Source organism: Tiliqua scincoides, chromosome 4 (genome assembly GCF_035046505.1).
Source record: "Tiliqua scincoides isolate rTilSci1 chromosome 4, rTilSci1.hap2, whole genome shotgun sequence".
In the NCBI taxonomy this organism is placed as follows: Eukaryota; Metazoa; Chordata; class Lepidosauria; order Squamata; family Scincidae; genus Tiliqua; species Tiliqua scincoides.
Window position 1 is genome coordinate 52,397,124 of NC_089824.1, and position 23,612 is coordinate 52,420,735.

General features: G+C 46.3%; 1 protein-coding gene across 1 annotated transcript in view; it reads left to right on the forward strand.

Annotated features, from left to right (window-relative positions):
• Positions 1-4,664: 4,664 nt before the first annotated feature.
• CDH2 (cadherin 2) overlaps positions 4,665-23,612 on the forward strand; it is a 159,082-nt gene continuing 140,134 nt past the window's right edge. Inside the window, exon 1 of the mRNA XM_066624299.1 lies at positions 4,665-5,773. Coding sequence (XP_066480396.1) covers positions 5,699-5,773 — 75 coding nt within the window. The 5' untranslated portion in view covers positions 4,665-5,698. The remainder of the gene's footprint in view (positions 5,774-23,612) is intronic.

Consider the following 23,612-nt stretch of genomic DNA (forward strand, 5'->3'; position numbering starts at 1 on the left):
GTGAAACTCACACCAGCACAAAAGGCAATTTCAGACAGTTAATTAAACCCTGCTTAAGCCTTATTTAGATAACAAGGGTGATGATAAATTTTTACATGATTGACTCTCCTTTGGCTAACATCTGAACTTAGATGGTTTTCCTAAAAGGAACTGGCTAGTCAGGGTGACTAAAAGCTATACTTGCAGGGTCATGAGTCACACACTGTCCACCTCCAAAATAACACAGCAATAGTGCTGTCCAAATCTCAGTCAATGATAAACTACATGGTCAAGGAATCACTGAATCTTCAGAACTTGGAGGGACTCCAAGGAGAGCCACCTTCTGCAAGTAAAGAAGCTGATTTTTCTCCCTTTACAGAAATGATTATTGACTCTACCTGCAGTGGTGAGCTTTTCTTGTCTTCCAGAACTAGCACTGCCAAGAGCCCTTTGTAACTTAGCTGCAATTTTGAAATTTAATCGAATTATCCTGAGGCCTTTCTCACCTTTTGTTTTGACCAACTGGCCTTGTCAACTCAGCAATGAACACTACCTGTGCAATGTCTGTCTTACAGCCCAGTCCTGTTTCCCCCCTGCTAATGCAGCCATGCCAAAAAGGTTTGTGCTACATTCTACGGGGGGGGGGGGTAAGAGAATATTTGTGGGTGAGCCTTAAAGCCATGGATGGGTCTACTTGGTCAGATAAATTGTTGGCACAGGTTCTTGAAGACCTGGGTTGTGGGATCAGTTCCAGGAAGGGGGTTTGGATTCTGTGGATGCCAATACTGCCAAACCTGTCTCCTTCTTGGACCGTATACACCCTCCTCCTTGCACCCGGCCTGTCCCACCCTTGCCCCATCTGCTCCACCTCCCCCACTGGCTTACCTGGGTTGTTGAACCTTCTCTGAGCCATTGCTGTGTTTGGAACAACTTTGCTTTGGCTCTGGAAGTGTCTTGAAATTAGCTTCTCCATTCGGGGTTTCTGTTTGCTAGTTTAATCCAGTATTTCTGACTGGAGTGATGATAAAATAAGTTTATTCTCTAGCCCTGTTCAGACGTTTACAAGATTGTGTGGGGGAAGTAGAGCGAGCATGCTGGCAAACCTTGCTCTGTGTTGACACACACCTGCTGATGTACTCAGATGAATACAGTGTTTGCCTGCAGTGATAAATGCTGTGCTCAGGAAGGGAGCTTCCCCATGTTTGAGAATGCTGGGTGCCCATATTTTTTAATCACAGGAAGGAACTCATTGGATATAGCATGTTGTGCCAGTTGGGTGCAGTATTTGTCACTGCAGATAAACATTGTACTCATGGGGGCTGGCGCCTCGGGCTTGCATCAGTAGGTGTGCATCAACATGGGAGCAGGGCTTGCCAGCACATGCAATTTTGTGCACACATATTATAACGTCTGAACTTCTGTTGCCTGATAAAAAAAATGTTTTGTCACTTTCAATTCATGGTTATGAGAGACAGTGCTGCATCATCATTATCCTGCGGTCTCTAAATATATATTAATAGCATTGCTTTTACAATCATGTAAAATCTAGGTATTGATCTGGGTATTTGGTCAAAATCATGTTGATCTGGGTATTTATTCTGGATCCTGAAATGTTCTCATAATCACAATAATGTGAGCTATAAGTGACCACACTGTTTTAAATCTTAGGATGTCAACAAGACATCCCAAGACTTGATGCCATTTCCACAGGCCTCAGTCATGACAATGGATTTTTACCTCATTACAGAGTCAATTAAATTTAATATGGAGGCTGTTGTCACCAACTGTGAATTGTCATCATGCTGATCTTGTATACTTTGAAGCTTGTTAGGATTCCAGGCTTGCTACATCATTTACTCTTGAAATTTACTTTGCTATTTTCATTTTTCCTCTCTCTGTACACATACTTGTCCACTGAGGATTTTACATCATGCATCCGATGAAGTGTACTGTAGTCCTTGAAAGATCATGCCACAATAAATGTGTTAATCTTTAAAGTGCTACAAGACTCTTGGTTGTTTTTAAAAAAGGAATAGAATCACCATTCTACAGTTTAGAGATTTATCTCAAAATGACATAAAATAGAAATTTATCATACACTGAATCACTTGTTGGATGAATAATTTTCCAACCTTTTCAACATTCCTTTTTAATATTTATTTCAGTTATACTGTTTCAGCCAGTGGCCAGGGCTGGCCTGACTCCTGAGGTGGCATGCTAATTGTTGCTCTCCTTATCTGAAGAGGTGCCAGCCTCTACTCTTCCCACTTTCCAATGTTCCAAATCAACTTTTCTTAATGTTTGTCCCGTTGTACCCCTTCACTCAATCCACCTATTGGAAGTACCTCTGGAAGTAACTGGCAATGATGTCATCATGTTACTTCTGGATTGGGAGGCCAGATGCAATGTGACAACACTGGTAAGAGACTCAGGGTAGAAAGGAGGGTTTTGCGAGCCTGCAAAAAGCACATGCTGGAGCTCTGCTCGCCAAGCCAGGCCTCCTACTGCTGCTTTTCACATTGCATTGCTGGTTTCACTGCCAGATGGTGAGGGTCTAGGGGTCCTGTGAGTACCAATGGATACCACATCAAGGATCACCGGTGGTATGAATACAGTTGGTTGAGAAACACTGTTCTAGACCAGCATTTCCTTTCCTCTCCACATTTCCTTCCAAATTTCCTCTTCCTCTCTGTTCTCTTCTTCCTTTTCAAAACAGGAAGTGGAAGAAGGAAGAGCAATGGAGGCAAGTAGATGGACAGAGATGGGTGCCACACACTAATCTGCTACCAGAGGCAACTGCTTCAGTTGGTGTCAGGATGGGCTAGCCTGCTAGTGGTAATGACCTTAATTATGTTGTTCTCACAAATCTATGTCATTGTGGAACAATTAACTTGCAGTAATCTCACTATCAACCTGTCACATTCTTTAGAAGAATGAAAAAGGCATCTTCAAACATCCCTTAACTATTTTATCTATGCAGATTTACATAAATTTATATAAATGAATATATTAGAGATGGAACTAATATAAATGAATGAAGGTCTTGCAATAGCTCAAGGCCTATAAAAGGCCTTGCACAAAGCAAGGCTAGTCTTTCATTTCATTTGCTGCTGCTGCTGCATCACAAACGTGAAACAGCAAGCAGTGGAGGGAGCCCTTGTCCCACAGTTCACGTGCGAGGGCAAACCGTCGCCCTTACGCTGAGAGCAGTTGCATTGGGCCAGCACGGGCTCCAGCAAGTCTCCAGAGACTCATTGGAGACTGGGGGCTCCCCGTGGGCCTGACTGGGAGTCCATGAGGGCCCCAAGTGGCCCCCGGGCCAGGGTTTGGGCACTCCTGCCCTATGTGGGAAGACATCACTTCCCACATTTGACACTTCCCTCTACAGCAGCAGTTTTCAACCTTTTTCATCTCATGGCACACTGATAAGGCACTAAAATTATCAAGGCACATTATCCATTTTTCAACAACTGACAAGGCGCACCATGCTGCCAGTGGAGGGCTCATATCCTCCAATGGCCCCCCAAATTCCAGAGCATACCTGCAGACTGTTTGTGGCACACCAATGTGCCATAGCACAATGGTTGAATATCACTATGAATGTGCTGCCTATACAGTATAGTGCATATACAGTTTGTATGTGTGTGTGAGGCACAGTGGTTGAAAATCGCTGAGTGTGCAGCATATACACTATAGTGTGCGTGTGTACATGTATAACATAGCTAAAGTAGTTAGTGACTATGATTGACTTATTCAGCACTGTTTTTACTCAGAACGAGCACAAGAATAAACTAAACCAATATTACATTTATACTGGGAACATTTATGAGTTTGAGTAACTTGCTCTGCTGCGGTCTCGCTGAAGTAAATAGCAATATTCTGGAGAGGGTGCATTTTTGGACTATGGGCACAATCTAGAGTTAAGCTGCTGCAATGAATGGGCGTCAGCGGTCGTCACCCTGTTTTGTACCATGTACCCCCAAAGTGCTGAGCTTGTAAAGGAAAAATCCAACATCCTGTTTGTTTTGCCCTCTTGTCTGTAGCAAAAACAACATTTGTCTGAAAATATCCGCATCACAGTTTAGATCATTTCCAAAGCACGCAGTCGTGCACACAAAATGTTCTTTGCCCTTCCGCGAAAGCTGGCTTCCCAGCAATCCGCTTCAAAAAAAAAAAAATCCAGGATGTGCCCATTGGGTGCTCTGGAGAGACTTGTGCCAATGCTTACAATCCCTCCCTTCTCTTTCTTTCTCTCTCCCTCCCTCCCTATTTCTCACTCAGGCTGGAGGCTTTGATGCCTGGACACAAAACAAGTTTGCTCAGTGACCTGTAGGGTGAGGGAAATTCCTTGCCAGCTCAGCCAGTGACCCAGCACTGATCCCGGCCTTTACTCTGTGCACTCAGCAACCCTCCTCATTTCCCTTACGCAGCCTGCCTGGCATGACATTTTTTGGGCGCTGGAGCCCTGCCCAGCCCCACCAAACAAAGCCTTTGGGGAAGATTGGCTGAGCAATGAGGCAGGTAGCATAGGGTGAGGGGGACAAAAGACCCCGAGCCCAAGCACCGCAGGGACTCGCTACCTCCTAATTGGCTGGCTGGCTGGTCCAATTCCAGGCTCTTGGGCGAGGGAGGGAGAGGAGTCCAAACAAAAGGCAGCAGCTCAGCCTCTTCTCCCAGCAGGTGGCTCCGAGCGCAGACAATGGGGCTGGCGCTGCTTTCCCGAGCGCCTCCTCTGGGCTTCCTCCGCGCAAGAGCCTTTCTCACGTTAGCCGGAGATGCTCCCCCCATAAATAAACAGCCAGCGCTTCCTCACACTTGTTTATGAGCCCTGTGCAGCGCCGCTCTGCTCCGCCCCTCCCCAGGCACACACTCCGGTGCGCCCCGAAGGCTGCAAGTGCCACGCATCCCCTGCGTCCCGTCTCCTTCGCGCACCTCTGCCTCCCCGCAGCCAGGCTCCGCCAGCCTTGTGCTGTGGGCGGCTGCCCGCCTGGCCGGGGCGAGCTGAAGCCGGTGGCTTCCCATTGGCCGTGCAGCCAGCAGGGAGAGCCAGGGAGGAGGAGGGGGAGGAGGAGGAGGTGAAGCTTGCCAGCAGCAGCAGCAGCAGCAGCACAAGGGAAGGCGCATACACGCGCGCGCGCGCAGAGCGAGAGGCAGGGGCTGCGCTGGTATTGTGATCATTGTGTGCAAGCGGAGGGGTTGCCGCTGCTGCTGGCCGGGGAGGCGAGGCCAGAAAGTGCAGGAGGCTCGGGGGGGCTCGGCGCGAGCATGCAGCAGCGGAGCCGGCGTTGGAGCGGCGGTGCCGGGGCGCAGTTGCTGGCCACGCACTGAGCGGGGAAGCTGCTGTCCCCTGTGAGTCGCCGGCGAGGGCGAGCCAGCAGCGCTGCCCGGCGAGGAGAGGAGAGGAGAGGAGCGGGAAGGAAGGACATGCACCGAGGGAAAGCCCCGAGGACCCTCTGACGCCTCCAGCAGCGCCCGCTGCCTTTTGTGTGTGCGCATCCAGGACGCGGCGCGGGGAGAGGGCAATCCGGAGCCGAGCTGCAGCCTTGGCTGACCCGCCGCCGCCGCCGCCTCCTCCCAAGCGACCCCCGGGACCATCCTCTGCCGTCCCTGCCCGCCTGTGGTCCCAGGCGCCCCGGGGCCCCCGATCCGCAGACTTTGCGCCCTGCCTGGCCGCTGGCTCCCGCCTGGTGCTGCGCTCTCCTTCCCTCGCTTCGCCTCCATGTGCCGGATAGCGGGAGCGCCGCCGCGGATCCTGCCGCCGCTGCTGTTGATGGTGCTGGCGGCCCTGCAGCAGGTAAACGAGAAGGGAGAGCGAGCCAGGGGGAGCAGCAGCGCCTGGGCTGCTCGGGGCTCTTTGTTCCTGGCGATCCCGGGGAAGGGCGGTGGCGGGGTGGGTGAAGGATGCGGGAGGGCTGGGCTGGGCTTGGGGGGGGGACCCCTCTCTCCAACCTGCCCCACAGGCGAAGCTGGGCCTGGTGGAACACAGACCGATGGAGATCGAGACCCAAGCCTAGGCATGTCTGCTCCGAAGTAAGCCCCGTTATAGTCAATGGGGCTTGCTCCCGGGAAAGTGTGGATAGGATTGTGGCCAGAGAGAGGAGCAGGTTGCTAAGCTGGAAATGCGGCGAGAGCAGCCCGGCCGCCCTGGGGCTGCAAGCGCCTCCTCCTCGTCCTCTTCCTCCCGAGCGAGGAAGATGGGGAGCAGCCGGGATGCGTCGACTGGGCAGGGTGTGCTGTGGGGTCTTTTCGGATTGCTGAGCGTGGAAGAGAGACCGATTCCCCCCCCCCGTAGAGTTACATCCCAAGCGGGTCTACTCCAAAGTACGTCCCATCATGTCCAGTGGGGCTTGCTCCCAGGAAAGTGTGCATAGGATTGTAGCCAGAGCAAAGGTTGGAGCTGCAGTGGGGAAAGGGAGCTGGAGACCTTCTTTCCCTGCGGGAGGGGGGAATGAGAGGGGAGCAGGTGCAACTCCTGGAGAGATGGCTGGGGGGCAGGAGAAAGGGGTGCAAAGAATGCAGGCATCACAGGAAGTTAGGACGGAGTGACCCCTTACAGTTGTGTGGGGTGGGATGCCTTCCATAAGGGGGGCAGAGGTGGACTCCAGGGAGGAGCGGTGGAAAGGGGGAGAGACTGCCTGGGTCCGGATTGCACTCACTGAGAGAGCATCCTGTGAATGAGGCTGGGGGGGTTTGGGGCGCACGCAGGAAGCCAGGCCCCTGAGCAGGACTGGGGTTACAGTCCTATCCACTCTTACCTGGAAGTAAGTCCCATTAACTCTAATGAGGCTTACTTCTGAGTAGACATGCAAAGGCTTGGCTCTAAGGCTACAATCGCATCCAACACTTACCTGGGAGTACGTGCCATTGACTGTAATGGGTCTTACTTCTGAGTAGACATGCTTGGACTCTAGGGCTACAATTCCATCCAACACTTACCTGGGAGTAAGTGCCGTTGACTCTAATGGGGCTTACTTCTGAGTAGACGTGCCTAGGCTTGGGCTCTGGGCCATCTGTCCCTTGGAGGGGACCGTGGGAAAGGAGTTGGTGCCACCCACAGCTCTCCGCTGGGAGGGTGGGATGCGCGGAGCAGGGCTTCTGTTCTCCTCGCTGGCGGGCAGCCGGCGTAGCGCGCACTTGGGGAAGGAGTCGGCTCTCCCGGGGATGGGAGTTAGTTCCTCTGGAGGGAGAAAGTTGGGGTTTGCCCCCACGAGAGCTGCCTGCTTCTCAAGTGACCCAGAGGGGGGAGTTCTCTTGCCCTGCCATCTTCTATCAAGGCTGCGGTTCATGATCCCAGATTCCCCTTTCCACTGGGGTTTGGGGCTGCAGTCCTATGCACTCCCATTCAAGGGAGCAAACCTCATTGAACACTCTGGGACTTACTTCTGAGTAGACATGCATAGGAAGGATTGTACAGTTGGAGGAGTCACAACCACTCCACATTGTTTAGCCAATGAGTTTAAGGCTGAAATCCTAGCCATACTTACCTGAGAGTAAGCCCCATTGACTGTAATGAAATTTACTTCTGAGTAGACAGGCATAGGCTTGGGCTCTAAGGCTGCAATCCTATCCACACTTACCTGGGAGTAAGCCCCATTGACTATAATGAGAGTTACTTCTGAGTAGACAGGCATAGGATTGGGTTCTAAGTCACCTTTCACTTTTGCTACTCTCTTTTGTTACCTTCTTCTCCCTCTCCCTTGGAGAAGGTTAAAGGCTGGATATTTCACGCTTGTCTGGACTCACTTGGTGGGTCATGTTTGAGGGATTCTAAGATGCCTGAATTAAGCCATTTCTGCCCAACCTTGCATATACGCAACAGGGAACAAATGTGTACACCTGTGGGCTGGGCAGAGTTAATGATGATCGTGGTGGGAGATACATGGTGGGAGTAATTGACATGGAGCTAGAAGCCCCTGCTGCTGGGAGAAGAGGGGAGCAATAGGGTGGGTTGGTATGTCCACTTTTGCAGTTCTTTCATCAGCATCCTATTTATTTGCTGTTCAAAGGGATGTAAGAACAAAGAATCCAGATGACAGGAGGAGTGACCCTGACTGAGCGCCCAATGCACCCATGCAATGTGATGAAATCCTCAGGGTGGTGGGGTCAGCGCGCCCCTTTCCATGGCCCCAGGCCTGGTGCACATTGGTCCAATGCCTCTCCCCTCTGCTCTGCCCGCTAATCCCTTCCCTGGAAGAATTTAATCAGCTTCCGCCTCCTCCAGGCAGCCTGCCTCACCTCCTCCCCCGCTTGCCTCCTGCTGCTGCTACTGCAGCAGCTAACAGCAATTTCCACAGGGGCAAGCTCTCTTTCCCACTTTTCATGCCTGGCCACCTCCTGTGCCCCATAGGGGGCGCCAGGAAATGGATGCAGCATGGCAAAGACCTGGCCAAGGAGTCCAGGACATGGGGACACAACACAAGCATGTGGGGAGTCCAAGAGTTGCTTGGGCAACCTTGCTTGGGGTTGTGCCACTGTGGCTCTCTGTGAAGGGGTGCATGGCCTCTCTCTGGTGCATTGCTTCTCCTTGGTGAAGTTTGAATGCTATGCAGGCAGAGGATGTTTATGTTGGGAAAGGGCTGAGCTGGTTCTCTGTCAGGGCAGGAGAGAACATATAATTTTTGGAGGCAAGAGGTTTGTGGTGGCTCTCTTGAGTGAGGGTTTATGAGGGCTTTATTTATGCTAGCGTGAAATAAGATCTGCAGGGGAAGGCCATTTCTCATGTGGGAGATTGACCCCAGTGGATACTTGAGGTGACCTGAACCAAGACGAAGAGTACATAATTGGGAGTGAAGTTGCCTGCTGTTGTTTGGGGAGAAAGTGAACTGGTTGCTCCCCCCCCCCAGGTTTGTGTTTCTGGGTTGGGGGTGGGTTACTTGCATTTCAGCATGTGCTGCGAGAAGGGAAACCCTGGGTTTTTGGAGCATGGTTTAGTTTGTCTGGGCAGGATAGGAGGAGGAGGACTGTAGGAGAAATGGTTTGCACTGGAGTGGTTTTGTGCTGTGGAGAATAGGGAATCATCCTGGCTGTGGTGCATGTGGGGTCTGTGTGGAACTGTAACTCTGGGGGCTGTGGGACAATCTAGAGATAAAAGGACATCAGTGAGGTTGTATCTAATGGTATAGAGATCTGTACACACACACACACACACACACAGAGCGAATTTTCCCAGGAGCGTCCTGTATTTTGGGGCTCAAAGCCTCTCCTGTGGGGATGGGGAGTGGGACAGATGTGTTAGCTATTGAAAGATTCCGTGTATGATCCATGTATGATAGAGGATCATAAACCTGAAACTATTGGGAGAGTGTGGTAGAGTGGGGATGCCTACAATTTCCCTGAAGTGAGTGCCCGTAAAACAGGAGATGGATAATATGAGCAGGATGGGCACTGGTGCTTCGGTCAGCGTAAAAGTCAGTCTTCTTCCTAGTGCAAAGGGCAGAGAGGAGTACATCTCAGGGACAGATGGTGCAGATCATTGCCTCTTAATGGCATTTGTGGTTGAGCCATTTCTCCCAGAGAGGTAAGGGACTCTGTGTGCAGCATCTGGGGAAAGAGATCTTTCTGGCAGGCAGTGTGCTGTGTGCATGGGGCTAGCTTTTGGCAGCGCGTGGTCTCCCATTTCAGTCCTGCAGAGTTGACTGGTCTGGTACAGGATGAAGGCAGCTGCAGTCCGCTGCAGCAGTAGCGGCAGTCACTGTCCATGGTGCAGAGCTTTGATTACTTTCTGGCTGTGAACTGGATCTTGCTACTGGGGTGTAGTAAGCATGAATGTTGGAGCATTGCAAAGCTTCCTTTTCTCTTGCCTGTTGTTGTTTTGTTGCTCCCTCCCCCATAGTTACTGCCCCTTTTCCTCACTTTCATGGCTGCATCAGGCATTTGAGGTGCTGAAACATTGCTCTCAAACAGTTGGGGAGATTTTATCTTGGACTTAATAGGAGGTTATTAGTTTGTCTGTTGAGATGGGAAGTGTCTGTCTTGCACCTCCAGTGTATTGTCTTGAAACCCATCTCTTTCTCTCTCTTTGTGGAAGGATTATTTTATTTTTTGACTTATGTTGTTTTCAAGGTCTGCATATATTTTTGAGCTCTGTTTTTTTTTTGAAACTAAAAAAAAGATGTAGTTCTGTACAGCAGTGTTTCTCAAACTGTGGGTCAGGACCCACTGGGTTCCCCATTCATTTCAATATTTTATTTTTAATACATTAGGCTTGATGCTCCCATGACATATGACTGCATTTGGGGAAATATTATTGACCTGTACTTTTAACAAACTATTATGTATATTCTTTTAATAATGATAGTAAAGGAAACTTACTCCTGAGTAACTGTGGGTAGGATTGCAGCCTAGGATAGTTAAAAATTTTCCTGCTTGTTGATGTCACTTCTGGTCATGACATCACTTCTAGTGAGTCCTGACAGGTTCTCATTTTGTCCTGGTGGTGCTAAATGTGTGGGAACCACTGCTGTACAGTATCTACGAGATGCTTTCCCAGTGGACACCTTTTCTTTGTCTGACCCATCTGTCTAGACCATCCCATATGTATCTGTACCTGTATATGCATATGAATTTTGTCTCTATTTCTGTTTTTGTTTTCAAAACACCACTTAGTAAAACTTGAGGTCTGCAGTATGCTATTATTTCACCGTCTGCCTTTCACCTGGAGCTGTTTTTAAATTAAAATAAAATCTATGAATTATGGACAGGAACTAGCTTTATTGCTTTTGTGTATCACTTAGTGTCAGTAGCATGTCATGGTTGGAGAATCCAATTTCCCTTCTTGTTTGGATAACCGTTAAGTCAGGTTAGGACTCTTTTTTTAATAGGGTGTAACAACAGTGGAACTACAGTATGAAATCAGTTTTATAAACCTATGCCCGGAAAGCAGTCTTTGATTTGTAGCAGTTACTTGGCCTTCTATTTTTCTAAGAAGTTCTTATCAGTCAGAATTACTTAGGACTTTTATATCATTTAGATTGATTCTGCAGGAGAAATTCATATGTGGGAAATTACCTTTGCTTTAGCTAGGTTTCTTTGAATTGAAGATAATTTTCATTATTTCCCACATCCATATTTTCCAGGAGTTTTTGGTGACTTTTTTCATTTATACAGCAAAGCAGATTGCATGTTCAATTTATGTTCTGAAAATATAGCATTTAGGAGCATATTGAAGCTCTGGTATTCAGCAACATTGCAGATTATAAACTGGTCTCTTGGATGGTTTCATTTTAATAAAATCTGTGGTTGATATGCAAAGCCTGATTGGCACAAAAGAGGAAAAACAGAAGAGGTTGAAAGGAAAATTGTTTTGCTGTATAACATCAGTAGCTTTGGGAAAGGTACAGTCTTTGAGATAAACTAGGAAAGTGGTAGAGAGATTTTTACTATAAAAGGGAGTAACAAACAACATGTAGGACTGACTGTAGCATCCAGGCAGGCATTTATTCTGAGAGTCAGTATCAATTAAAACTGCAGTCTTGTGTACAGTCAAAGATGAGTGAATCTAATTGATTTTACAATATCATTGTGCATTGATTTCTCTATATGACTAGTGTTACAGCCTAAGGCTGCAGTTCTGTGCAGAGTTAACTGGGAATAAGCCCTATTGAACGCAGTGGGGCTTAGTAGTAGGTCTCATGCATAGGATTTGCATTGCACAAATATAAAAAGGTATCAGATGACAGTGAGCAATGGACAACTAGTGAGGCAGATACCCAGTTTTAGATCAGTGATTGGAGTTAAACGTAATGTGATTCCAAATGAAAGCTGTGCCCTCTGTGTTTATTAATGTTCTTAGGGCTAGTAACACATTTCATTGCCGCCTTCACTTATTCTCTGAACTTGTCTGAGGATTGATCTACTGTTCAACTTCTAGAAGCGGCCTCCGGAGATGAGCACTAAGGGCAAAATTAGATGCTGTTAAGAGACGTGGAGGTGCTGCCGCTTTGTGTCTCTTTACTTTTTCTTCCTTGTAATGTATAACACCAAAAAAAATGTGTGAAGTGATATCTTCATGCTGAATATACTCCTGCCCTTGCCATTCAATAATGTAAAGTTGGGGGTGGAACGACGCCCAGTTGGATTACATCACAGCACGTGGTGTTGTTGTTATTAAATATTATAAGGAAGAGAGAGTGAAAGGACACTGACATTGTGTAGGCAGCTTTGCTCCAAGACACTTTTGGAAGACTAACAAGGGAAAGGTTGGGTTTACTTGTGTTGTTGCTGCAGTCTCCATCCATCATATTTTCTCTTTGGAGACTTCTAGATTTTTCCCCTTTGCCTTGTATATTTCACAAAAGTTCTGCTGTACCCTTGTTAAATTTAATTTGTTGTGGTTTTTATTTGTATACAAAATTTGAATGTATTAGTAATTTCAACTTTCTTGCTTTTTCCTCCCTCAAGAATTTGGTTTCACATGGTGACAGAGCTTTTCTTAAAAAAAAAAAATACATTGTAAACTTCAATGTTTAATATATATTAATGTCTAAATATGTTTTTCTATATTGGATAACAGTCATCTTCAGACACATCAGCATCCTAATTTCTTTTGTCGTAATCAGTTACATGATTCAAATCTGTGACAAATCAGAAAGCTACACTCTTTTGGAGTTTTGTCATAGGCATATTCTGAGGAACTAGAGAAAGGTTGTCATGGCAGATGGAGAGAAGAAAAATAATTATTTTTTTTCAGGAAGTGTTTTATTTAGATATTAGGCTAGGAGGAGACATATCTGAGATGTATTTTTGAAGGAAGTCAGCTTTGGAGGCGATACAATTATGTGACAAAATGCACGTTTCTGTACCTGTTTTATCTGGTTCAAAGTCAAGATGGTATGCCTTTAAAAGCGGAATACATTAACATTTTGTAAGGTGTTTTCATTATACTAAATACCAAAGTTACAAATACATCTTTTAGACCCTGTATATATAGCTAGATATTTCAAATCTGTTGAAGTTATTTGAAAAGCATTTTATCCATTCCATTTCACATGCTGAATGGTTAGAGTTCCAGTATAAGACTGTAAGTGCAGTTCAGTTTATGGAGGCAATAGAGCAATCATTTGAAGAATTTTGGCCTAACTGCAGTTTTTCCAAACTTCTTGGCTAAGTTTTATTTTGTAAGATTGCTGCTCTGTAGTCTTGAAAATTACCATTTATCTGTTCTACGGTTCTCAACTAGGAGTATGGCTAGTCCTTTCCTCCTACTACCCCCCCCATCCCAATTTTGTGTTCTTGTTATTGTCTGTGCTGTGTCACAAATACTTGTCCTTTGTCCCTGAAATGTCTATTTTATTCCGCTGGGCAAGGTAATATTCAAGTATCCTCTGAGTAGAATGAAAAGCTCCTACTAATGTCAGAGGAAGACAGCTCTTGTGAATAAAAATGGTTTGAGAAACTTGCAGAATTCATAAGAAATCATACGCACATTTGAATTCTAATTGCTACAGGAAGCTATTTATTGTGTTGACCATGAAAGTAGTTTGAGGACTGGAATAAAGCTATTTTTAGTAAGTGAAGATAACCACTCAGAGTGACTCAGGCTCTGCCTCTTTCCTTATCTTGTGATATTTCTGCCTTCTCATTTATGAAAGTGAGTTATTCATTGCTATAGGTGGTTCCTGTTTTTAAGTTCCTTCAAATTTAAAACAGATCAGGATTATTGTATTTTCTTTTCTTGATTACAAAACAGGAACTATTTAACCCACAAATGTCTTGTGGCGCCTTAGATTTATTGTGACATAAGCATCATGGGTTGGCATCCACTCTGCCAGATATGTGGTATATCCTAATTTTGCACACATGCACACACATGTTACTGAGGATAATTATTTTTATACTGCTTAACACAGTGTCTTTTGCCAAGTGCTTGTGTCGATGTATCTATTTATTTATTTTTCACATTTTTGTACAAACCTTCCTCCACGTAACTCAGGGTGGTGTACATAGCTCCTCCCCTCCTTTTGTCCTCATAACAACCCTGTGAGGTAGGTGAGAGTGAGAGACAGCAAGTAGCCCAAGGTAGCTTAATGGCTGAACCTGGAACTTCCCTGATCCCTACATTAGCCCATCCATCCATCCATCCATCCATCCAGGGAGGGATATAGAGCAGGGGTGCTCAATAGGTGGATCGCGATCTACCGGTAGATCGCAAGGCAAAATGAGTAGATCGCAGAGTGCCGACCCCCCCTTCAGGTGCCTCTGGGAGGAAACGCCGGGAGTAAGGCCCATTGTACTCATTGGGGCTTACTCCCAGGTAAGTGTGGCTAGGATTGCAGCCTCACAGCCTAATCCTAGGCATGTCTACTCAGGAGTAAGTCCTGTTATACTCAGTGGGGCTCAAGGTACACCAACATACATTGTACACATAAATGTTATATGTTATGATGGCGCGAACATTGTAAAAAAAACTCTGGTAGATCTCCGGGCCTTGCTGGGTTTCAAAGTAGCTCTCGAGCCAAAAAAGTGTGAGCATCCCTGATATAGAGAATAGTGTTAGCAATGGGGATAAAAGACCATGAAATGCAAATCTGTGACATTTGTACATAAAACTCAGATGTGTATAAGAGATTTGGAGTAATGATTCACAAAAACAATAATTAATAGTAATAGATTCTTCTTGGCTTTGCTGTACCAATTTAACACATGAATTGGGAGAGAAATCCCTGGTCGTGATTATTCCCTAAGCAAATAGAATCAAACTTGCTGATAAATTTTAGTTCCATAATTTGATGTCTGAGATTCTGTCTTTTAATTGGGGGGGTTGGGGGTGGCGGTGGTTAATGCTGACTCTGATCAACAGAGACTGTCCTGGGAGACTGAAGTGTTCGCACATTGGTTTCTGAACATTGTCATATTTTTTGTCAGATTTTTTTCTGTTTGTTCTTCCCTTTGGAGAATGACTTATTTGTTGAGAGGAGTAGCCATGTTAAAACGTTGCAGATGATGATGATGTTTGCAGATGATGGCATATGTCACACTGGACGCTGGGCAGGTGAATGAGCCCTTGTTTCTCTGTTGTATTCTCCAACATGGTATCTGCCATCACCTGCCAAAAAATGCCCTAACATAGCTTTTCTTCTGCAATTGACTATGTTGTAAAGATTCTTTCTGTATTTGGCACATTGCCTATTTTTGCTTTCAGCTATTTAGTGTTAACTATACTCTGTAATAGGAAACAGAAAGCATTCTAGACCTTTCAGCCTATAATGGTATAATGCCAGAAATGGGCAATACAAAAAAAAAAGTAGCTGAAAATAGTATTTGAAATCATGGTCCATATGAATGTGTGGTTCCTTTCCTTTGTGTGTGTGTGTGTGTGTGTGAGAGAGAGAGAGAGAGAGAGAGAGAGAGAGATGTGGTTGTGGCATCTGTTTAAACCAAATTATTTGCCTATTATCCCCTGGTGAAGCACAGCTAAATATGTTCTGTCCTGCTTTTGTTTGGAAGAATAGTGTTAACTGTATGTGTTAATTTCAGTTAGCAGCCAGAACCTGGAGCGCTAGTATAGTGATATGTAACATCACCATGTCACACGATGTCCCTACATCACTTCCAGGTCCTGGTAATGGAGGATGCGTTGGCCTTTTAGTGTCTCAGCGCAGCATCCCCATTCGGAAGTCATGTGGAAACACTAAGAGCCAGCTCCCTTCATCTTGCTGATGTCTCTTTTGGAGCTAAGCATCTTTGCATTTAAAACAGCTGTTTGCAGAACATGTTTGTTCCACAAAGTCACATGCTCTGTAAGTATTTCATGAACACAGGGTAACTTTCTGAAATATGTGGTCCTGCCACTTGATGCACTGCTCCATTAGGATGCTGTACCACTTAGGGCGCAATCCTAACCCCTTATGTCAGTGCTTTCCAGCACTGGCATAGCAGTGCCAATGGGGCATGTACTGCATCCTGCATTTGGGAGGTACTCACGGAGGCCTACTCAAAGTAAGGGAATGTTTGTTCCCTTACCTCAGAGCTGCATTGCCCTTATGTGAGTGCTGGAAAGCACTGACATAAGTGGTTAGGATTGTGCCCTCAGTGGTTTTTTTTTTTTTAATGATCTCTCTGGAATGTGTTATGCCATTAGTATGGCTCTGGGATGAGAGACTTATGGTGTAATCTAAAGCAGCCCTTGGCTTGGCCTGGAGGAGTTGCGAAGTCGCCTCTGGCTCAGTTTGCACTGGCTGTGTTGGGCTGGTGCGGGGGGTCTGGGAGCAGGGGAGCAGGTGTTCTGGGGTGGGGGAAGGGCAGGTGTTGGGCAGGCCTGTGGGCAGGCCAGGGCTGAGCGGGGGATGAGGCTAGGATCCAGCACTTGTACCAGATCATAACTCCACTCCCAGGTGACCTTACGTAGCTCTGGGCTGCTTAGGTCTGCGCCATCATTGGGGCTGCTGCTTTGTTACCTAGGGTAAGGGGAATGAATTCCACTTGCCCCACACTGATCCACAGTCAGCCTCAACTCTGCTCTGGATACTGGACAGGCCAGCCGGCCTCCCTGTTCCAAGCATGGGTTAGGATTGGGCTGCCCGTGCACTAAGTGGACACATCTTGCAGAGCTGGCAAGGCGCTGGCATTCTCTTGATTGGCCTTCTTGCCATTGGATGCAGTGTGTGCTCAATCAGTGCAGTTGTTTTGGGGCACATGGTAGGGGATAGGATTGGATAGTAGTTGTAGTAACAGCCCAGTGTTATTCATTCTGCCCCTTGTTGATGCAGCAGTGCCAAAAGGGAACAATTTTTCCTTTACCCAGAGGTAAGCATCTGTGGTGTGGAGGGGTCTACTCAGACCTACAGCAGCTAATTAAGCTGCAAGATCAGGTCTGGGGAGGATATAGGCAGTACTGCTGATACTGCCCCTTTTTGGGACCTGATCTGCCCTCCCCTGCCGTCCACCTCACCATTTTGCCCCCTTCTTGCACTGTAATGCTTTCCTGCCACCCTCTCCCGCCTCTCTCAGTGACTTATCTTAATTGTTCAATGGTGGGAGGTGCGTCATAGGCAGGAAGGGTCAGGCCTTCCTGCTGGCGCTGCCGGCAGCCGCTAAGTAATGCACTGACAGAGCACCTTTTGTGACTGCGCCGCCTGCTTTATGGCAGTGAGTGCCAGTGGTGCATTGGATTCAAGGACGGCAGGTAAGTTTAAGATTGTGCTCTAATGTCCCACTACTATCCCAAGGTAGTAGGTAGTATACAGCGCTGCCAGTGGAACCCTATAGGATTGGGCTGTATGTCTAACTTCTTGCTCTGCTCTAAAGACTAACTAGAGTTGGATTTCGTCGTACTACTACTATCCAATTAGACTTGGATTTAAAGTGTTAATTCAGTCTTCCTGAAGGGTACTTGGTACAGTCCTCACAGAATGTGTGTGGAGGATCACAAATAGAACTCTGCTGAGTCAGGCCAAAGGTTCAGTGTCCTTTACCTCATTGGCACACCAGCTATGTCCAGGAAACACCAGGAGAGGGTTGTCCAGCATGTAATTTTCTTGACATGTCAATTTTTGCTATAGTGGGAGACGTTGACTCAAAGATAAACTTTGCTATGTGCAGAAATGGCACAGTCCTGTGAGCTTCAACTTGATTACCTTAAACCAGTGAATATTACTATATTGCAAACAGTTGGGTTAAGTGAGGATCTGAAAGTCCATTCCACCTGTTTGATTCTGTACTTTCAAGCATTTTCCCCACTTCTAATTTTCTTTCTTCTACTAATAATCATGAGCATCCTTGAATGAGGTAATTGTTACTTGGGAACTTAACTGTACTTGCATCAAAAAAGGGACTGCAGCTTAGTTAACAACCTCATACCCAGTAGAAGCAAGTGAAGTTCTGATATCCTTAATATAGAAAAAAAAGTAGATAAATTTCTTGTTCATCTCAGTCTGTGATCAGAGGGGAGAAGATATTAATGACTGTATTTAAGCGTTAACTTTCAGTGAGTCAGAATTACAAATGATACTCTGGGGAGGAGGTCCTTCTACCCTGCTTAAGCTCCACCCCTTTTATGCCTCACAGTGTGGTTTTCACAGTTCTACCCCTGCCTTCTGGACTACACTAAAGGAGTTGGGGCTTACAGCACACCAAAGCATCCCGGGGGGGTATGTTTTGGGTCCTGGAGGTCTGCGTGGACCCGGATAGGTAGATCAAGGTTGGAAAGGGGAATAGGATATTGGCAGAGCTGCTGTCCCCAATAACTGTCCTTTGGTAAAGCACCAGCTAAACATCCGTGTAATACATGTAAAATGCTTTATGCGCTCAGAAACAAGGAAGCAGGAGGAGGAAGAGAAATTGCAGTGGCTGATGTGCCACTGGGTAAGGGCGAGACAGCATATAGTATTCTATAGGCATATAGAAATTTTCAAACTGTTATGGAAATGTTATCTATTAAGAGTTGCTGTATGAGAAGACTGAAAACAGTCTTGTTATTTATGCTAACAAGTTGTATGCCAGCTGCTGAAGACAGGAACTGAGTTGGGGATGTAGTGGGCAGGTAAGTGGAGTTAAATAAAAAACAAAACTTAGGACTCTCCACAGTGGCCTCTCTGAGCAGTGACAGATGGCACATCTAAGTTACGGAGTCTGCACAAAGTTTGCTGACACATGTACATAGAGTTCTGTTGGAAGATATGATTTGGTGCATTTGGCAGAAACCCTTCCCACATTGAAGTGCAAATCTTTCTGTGGGCAGAGCTTGCAGCTTGTAACTCGAAGTGCACAACTAAATCATTAGAAGCATCCATTTATCGATTTACAGACTTCTTTTCTGCCATTTGATGCTGGCATTTCCAAGGCAGATAACCAGAATTACAATACAAGAATAAAAACAAAAGTAATAAAAACAGCAGGTGTAATTTCAGCATAAAGATCCTTGCACACTAAGAGAAGGTTAGAAAGCCTGGGAAAATAGAAAGTTAAGTGCCAGCACTTGGAATTGTGCTTGGGCTGGACTGGGAGGAACCTGTGAAGCTGTTTAAGCACCAGTGAGATGTGCTCCCATGTGTGCTGACTGATCTTGGTTAGCAGCTGCATACACTAACTCCAGTTTCTGGACAGTCTTCAAAGGCAGTCCCATGTGCAACATATTACAGATGCATACCACTTTCAACTGCAGACTCCACCTGTGTTGCAGGACATCATTATTATACTGCTGCCAGTGAGCCTATAATTGGAATCATGTGACCATCAGTTTTACCAGGTTTTTGCACCTCTCTGCCTCTCCTGTTCCAGACCAAAGCCAACTGGGGCATATTGACAATTTGTGGCAAGACTCCCAGGGTTGTCAGCAGGTGATCATTGTGGGGCTGGATGATTAACCAGCTGACAAGAGCTGCTCCTGTTCTGTTCCAGAGCTTATTGAGAACCAAAGCAGTTCTGAGATGAGGTGTACATTTTGAGCCCTGCCTCCTTGATGGAGAATTGCTCAGTATTGAAAGGGCTATGCTGCATCCAAATGGTGTTTTCTCAAGCAAGGTTGGGTGTCCTCCTTTGTCCCTGGACTTTGTGTGAATGTTGTTGCTCAAGTTGTAGGCAGTTTGGGGAAGAGCCATCGGGAGATGGAATAGTTCTCCCACCTCCGGAACAAAAGCATCGCTGCCCCTGTGGACATCACAGCTGGGTGGTTCGTATCACTGGCTGCCTTCTGAAATGGAAAGAATTGTTCATGAAACAACCACCTGCAATCTCTCTCTGGGAAGAAAGGCAGGATATGTGTGAATGAATGAATGAAGGGGGGGATTTCTGTATCCCATGATGCTGTTCTTCTTTGGGTGATTTCTGTCACTGGAAGCATGGGCTGCATGAAATTGTTAGGGACCCTGGTTCCAGTTGCTAGTTCCTGTTAGTTGCCATCCCATAAAATACTAGAAAGACATAGCAATTTATAAATAAAAATATCTTCAGATGGTATTTGAGGGTTAAGAGCTACTAGAGCAAACTAGTCATCCGCTCTTCTTTGAAGTCAACTCTCTCCCTGTCAGTGCTAAAACCTGCAACAGAAGAAGGTGCAAGTCCCCATTTCCTAGGTGAAGATGGGAAGACTGATTTGCTGGCTGCACCACTTGGGAGGTGGTTTCGGCTCCTCCTCAGCAGCTGTGCAGCGAAGGATGGTGACGGGCAACCCAGTCCTATTCTTCCCGGTGCATGCTGTATCCAGTGGGTGCCAAAGCGGCTACTGCTGTATCTAGTGGGTACCAGGAAGCCACAGGAATCTCCACATGGGAAGGGGACTTTTGTCTCCTTCCCGTGAGGAAAGCTCTAGCAATAGGTCATGCCTGCACTGGCTATATTACCAGCACAGATGCAAGAACCTGACACTGAGTTCAGGATCTGGCAGAGCAGGGCCTTGCTGGTCCCACCCCCTCCTGCTCCGCTTCCTCCCCGCCCACCCGTGGGGAAGTGAAATGAAGTGCCCTCATTTCACTTCCCCCCCCCCCCAGAGGCTGCACTGCCATGTGGCAGTCTCACCCTCGCCGGCAGCATGTTCTTGTCCTGCCAGTGCTCATCCCAGTGCCTGACTGGTACGGGCCCAGCACCAGCGCCCCCTACTCACATGCTTTACGGCATGTTTATGGCACCCAGCACTGGTGCTAGGTAAGTATAGGATTGGGTCCTAAGAGCATCATCCTTGGAACCATAAAGGAGCAGGTTGAATATTACTGTTCCCCATTTACAGGAGAATTTGGAATCTTCTTTTCCCCACCATAAACTGCATTTATAGTGTTGGACAGGATCATCAATATGAGGACTAAAATATTTATATGGCTTTAAAATGTTAGTTACTCTAAATAGTGGGACCAGTGTTCTTTTCTATTTGGACTTTATCACTGTTATAAAATTAGAATCTCTCAGTTGCAAATCTGTTTATTTGTTATGGATTAATTTTGACTCTTCCTTAGCTTAGCGGACATCATTCAGAGTTAAAGGATCGAGCAGGAGTGTTAAACCCGTTTCATATAGTGGGCCAAATAGCTTTCATGGTGCCTGCTGAGGGCCAGAAGTGATGCCATTAAGCAGATGATGGCCAGAAATAAGCACTTTGTTATCACTTAGAAACTCGTTAGCTGCAAATGACAGAAGAGAAAATCTTGATCATATTTTCAAGATATGGGAGAGCCCAATTATCACATGGGCTACCCTTTTAGCAGCACCACTTCACAGCTCAGCAGCTGAGAGGTGGTCTGCAAAGTGACCCCACACCTCGGTAGAAGTGGCATTGCTGAAAGGGCTGCCCATGTGATAATTAGTTTCTCTCAGCACCTCAGCAGCCTCTCTTAGGGCCCAATCCTATCCAACTTTCCAGCACCAGTGCAGCTGCAATGCAGCCCCACGAAGTCTCGGTGACTGCCTCCCCACCACAGGATGCAGTGCATACTCCATTGGTTCAGCAGCACCAGTACTGGAAAATTAGATCAGATTGGGCCCTTAGTCTGCCCCATACCCCTGCCCTGGGAGGCCTGCTTCTGTCTTTCCCTCCCAGAGCCTCGGCAGCAGTGGTGCTGCTGAAAGGGTGATGCTGGGAGAGATCTGGATGACGAACTTCCAGGGACTGCATCTGGCCTGTGGGCCTTATGTTTGACACCCTTGATGTAGAGCCTGAGTTGCAGATAAATAAAATGTTTTAGACATGATTTATAGAAACTGATCAAAATTGATGAAATAAAATGGGAAGATATTTGATTTATTAATGATTTACTACTTAATTTTTGTTTTATTATATGAAGTGATTCTCTTGTTCGTACTGGCTCACATGCATTGATAAATTTGGAACACCGATTACTAGTAGGAATATTTCAATAAATTAATTCAAGTTATAGAGCAATTGCTATGGGGGGTTGTGTTGTGAGAAACATTAAGTGATGAATTGATTTAGTAGAATTCATTATATATTATTGACAACAATACTGTACTGCAGTGGCTCTCAAACAGGTGGGTCACGACCCACCAGTTTGTGTAATGCTTCCCCATTGCTTTAAGGGGCGGGGGAAAGGGAGGAAGGCAGCGACGCGCTCCCCAGGATCGCATCGCTAAGGAGGGGGTGCTTTGCACTTACTTCAAGAAGGCAGGGCTGCAGCAGGCTGCAGGAGGTGCAGGGAGCTCTGTGCAGCCCTCTGCAGTACTCCCCGAGGCTTGGAGCGTTTGCTAAAAGCGGGCGCAAAGCACTTCCATTTTGCAGGAGCTGCTTTGCACCCGATTTCAGTGAACGTTCCAAGCCTCGGAAAGCACTATGCAGAGCTGCGCAGGGCCCTGCAGCCTGCTGCAACCCTCCCTACGTAATGTGAGTGCAAAATACCTCCCCTTGCCCCCTTAGCAGCGCGATCCTGGGGACTTAGCAATAACTTACTGCTAGAACTTACTGAGGGAGTAAAGCTCCCTCCAAGTTTGAGAACCTCTGCTGTATTGTACAGTTTGAGACTAATTATTCGCGTGGGTTCCATTCCAAGCACTCAGGTGGATGGCAAAAAACACACTATAGCAAATCAATTTAAAAAACAAAGTTTCTTTGTTCCAGTGATTTAAAAACAGCCTTGATGACCTTTGTGATGTAAGATGAGTCATTAAAAAGACAATCCATCAGTGCTTCACTCAACACCTCCCTTCACCAATGCAAAATGATCACCTTTCTTTTACATGCTCAGGAGGAAGGGGTCTTCTGGAGAGAGAAGGATTGATGGTCAGCCAGCTGCTCTCTTTCTCTGTCATTAAGAAGGCTATTGTTAAAGGACTGTTCAGTTTTTTAAACTGATTTTAAAGGGATGCATTTTTTCTCTTCTCCAGGGATCAAAACATTCCTTCTCATTTGCAGGGGCCATTCATGTTGAGTCAAATCCGTGTATAAAAAATCCATGTATAAATAGGATGGACCTGTATATGGATTCATCAGTGACTCAGGGCAGCATTACCAAATGTATGCAGACTGTAGGGGGTGAAGGGAAAGGGTTAAATAAGAATAAAAATACAAAAGCAATTGATCCAGAATATGCTGAAGTGGTTGAAAAAGTAACTGATATAGTTCCATTATTTAATTCTTCCAATAGTGGAGCGGAGAGGGGGTGGAGCTGTAGCTGCCCCTCCCCCTCGCTTTCAGAGGTTGTCTAGGGCTGAAAGTGACATGGAGGAGACTCCTCCCTGTTAATTTAGCTCCTTGGAATGGTCCTGAGAGTGGGGGGAGGGGCAGTTTACATAGCCACTTTCGGAGCCGTGCAGCACTTACAACTCTGCCCCCCTCCCCTGGCTTTGCTACTGGATTCTTCAAATACTTTTTTATCTGAGGAACTCCAGCATTCTGAAGGTAGAGTACAGGCAAAGATTAAAGAGAAAGAAAACCAATTTCAACAGGATCTTGCGTAGAGATGAGAAATTAGGGGTCCAAATTGAAAATGAACATGGAGAGCTAGATAAAAAATTGACAGACACAACAGAAAATTTAATAAGGTTTGAAGCTAAATTGAATAATAAGAAGAGTGTCAGTTTTGTCAAATGTTTTTCGATTTGGCCTTAGTGTTGACCTGGATGCAGTTCTCATCTCAAAACTACTGGAATAGGGATACTTGTTCATTGATTAGATATTAGGCTTGACTCTTATGAAGGCTAGTTTGCAACTACTGCTGTTTAACCATTGCTTAGCTGCATGTATTAACTCAGGGCCA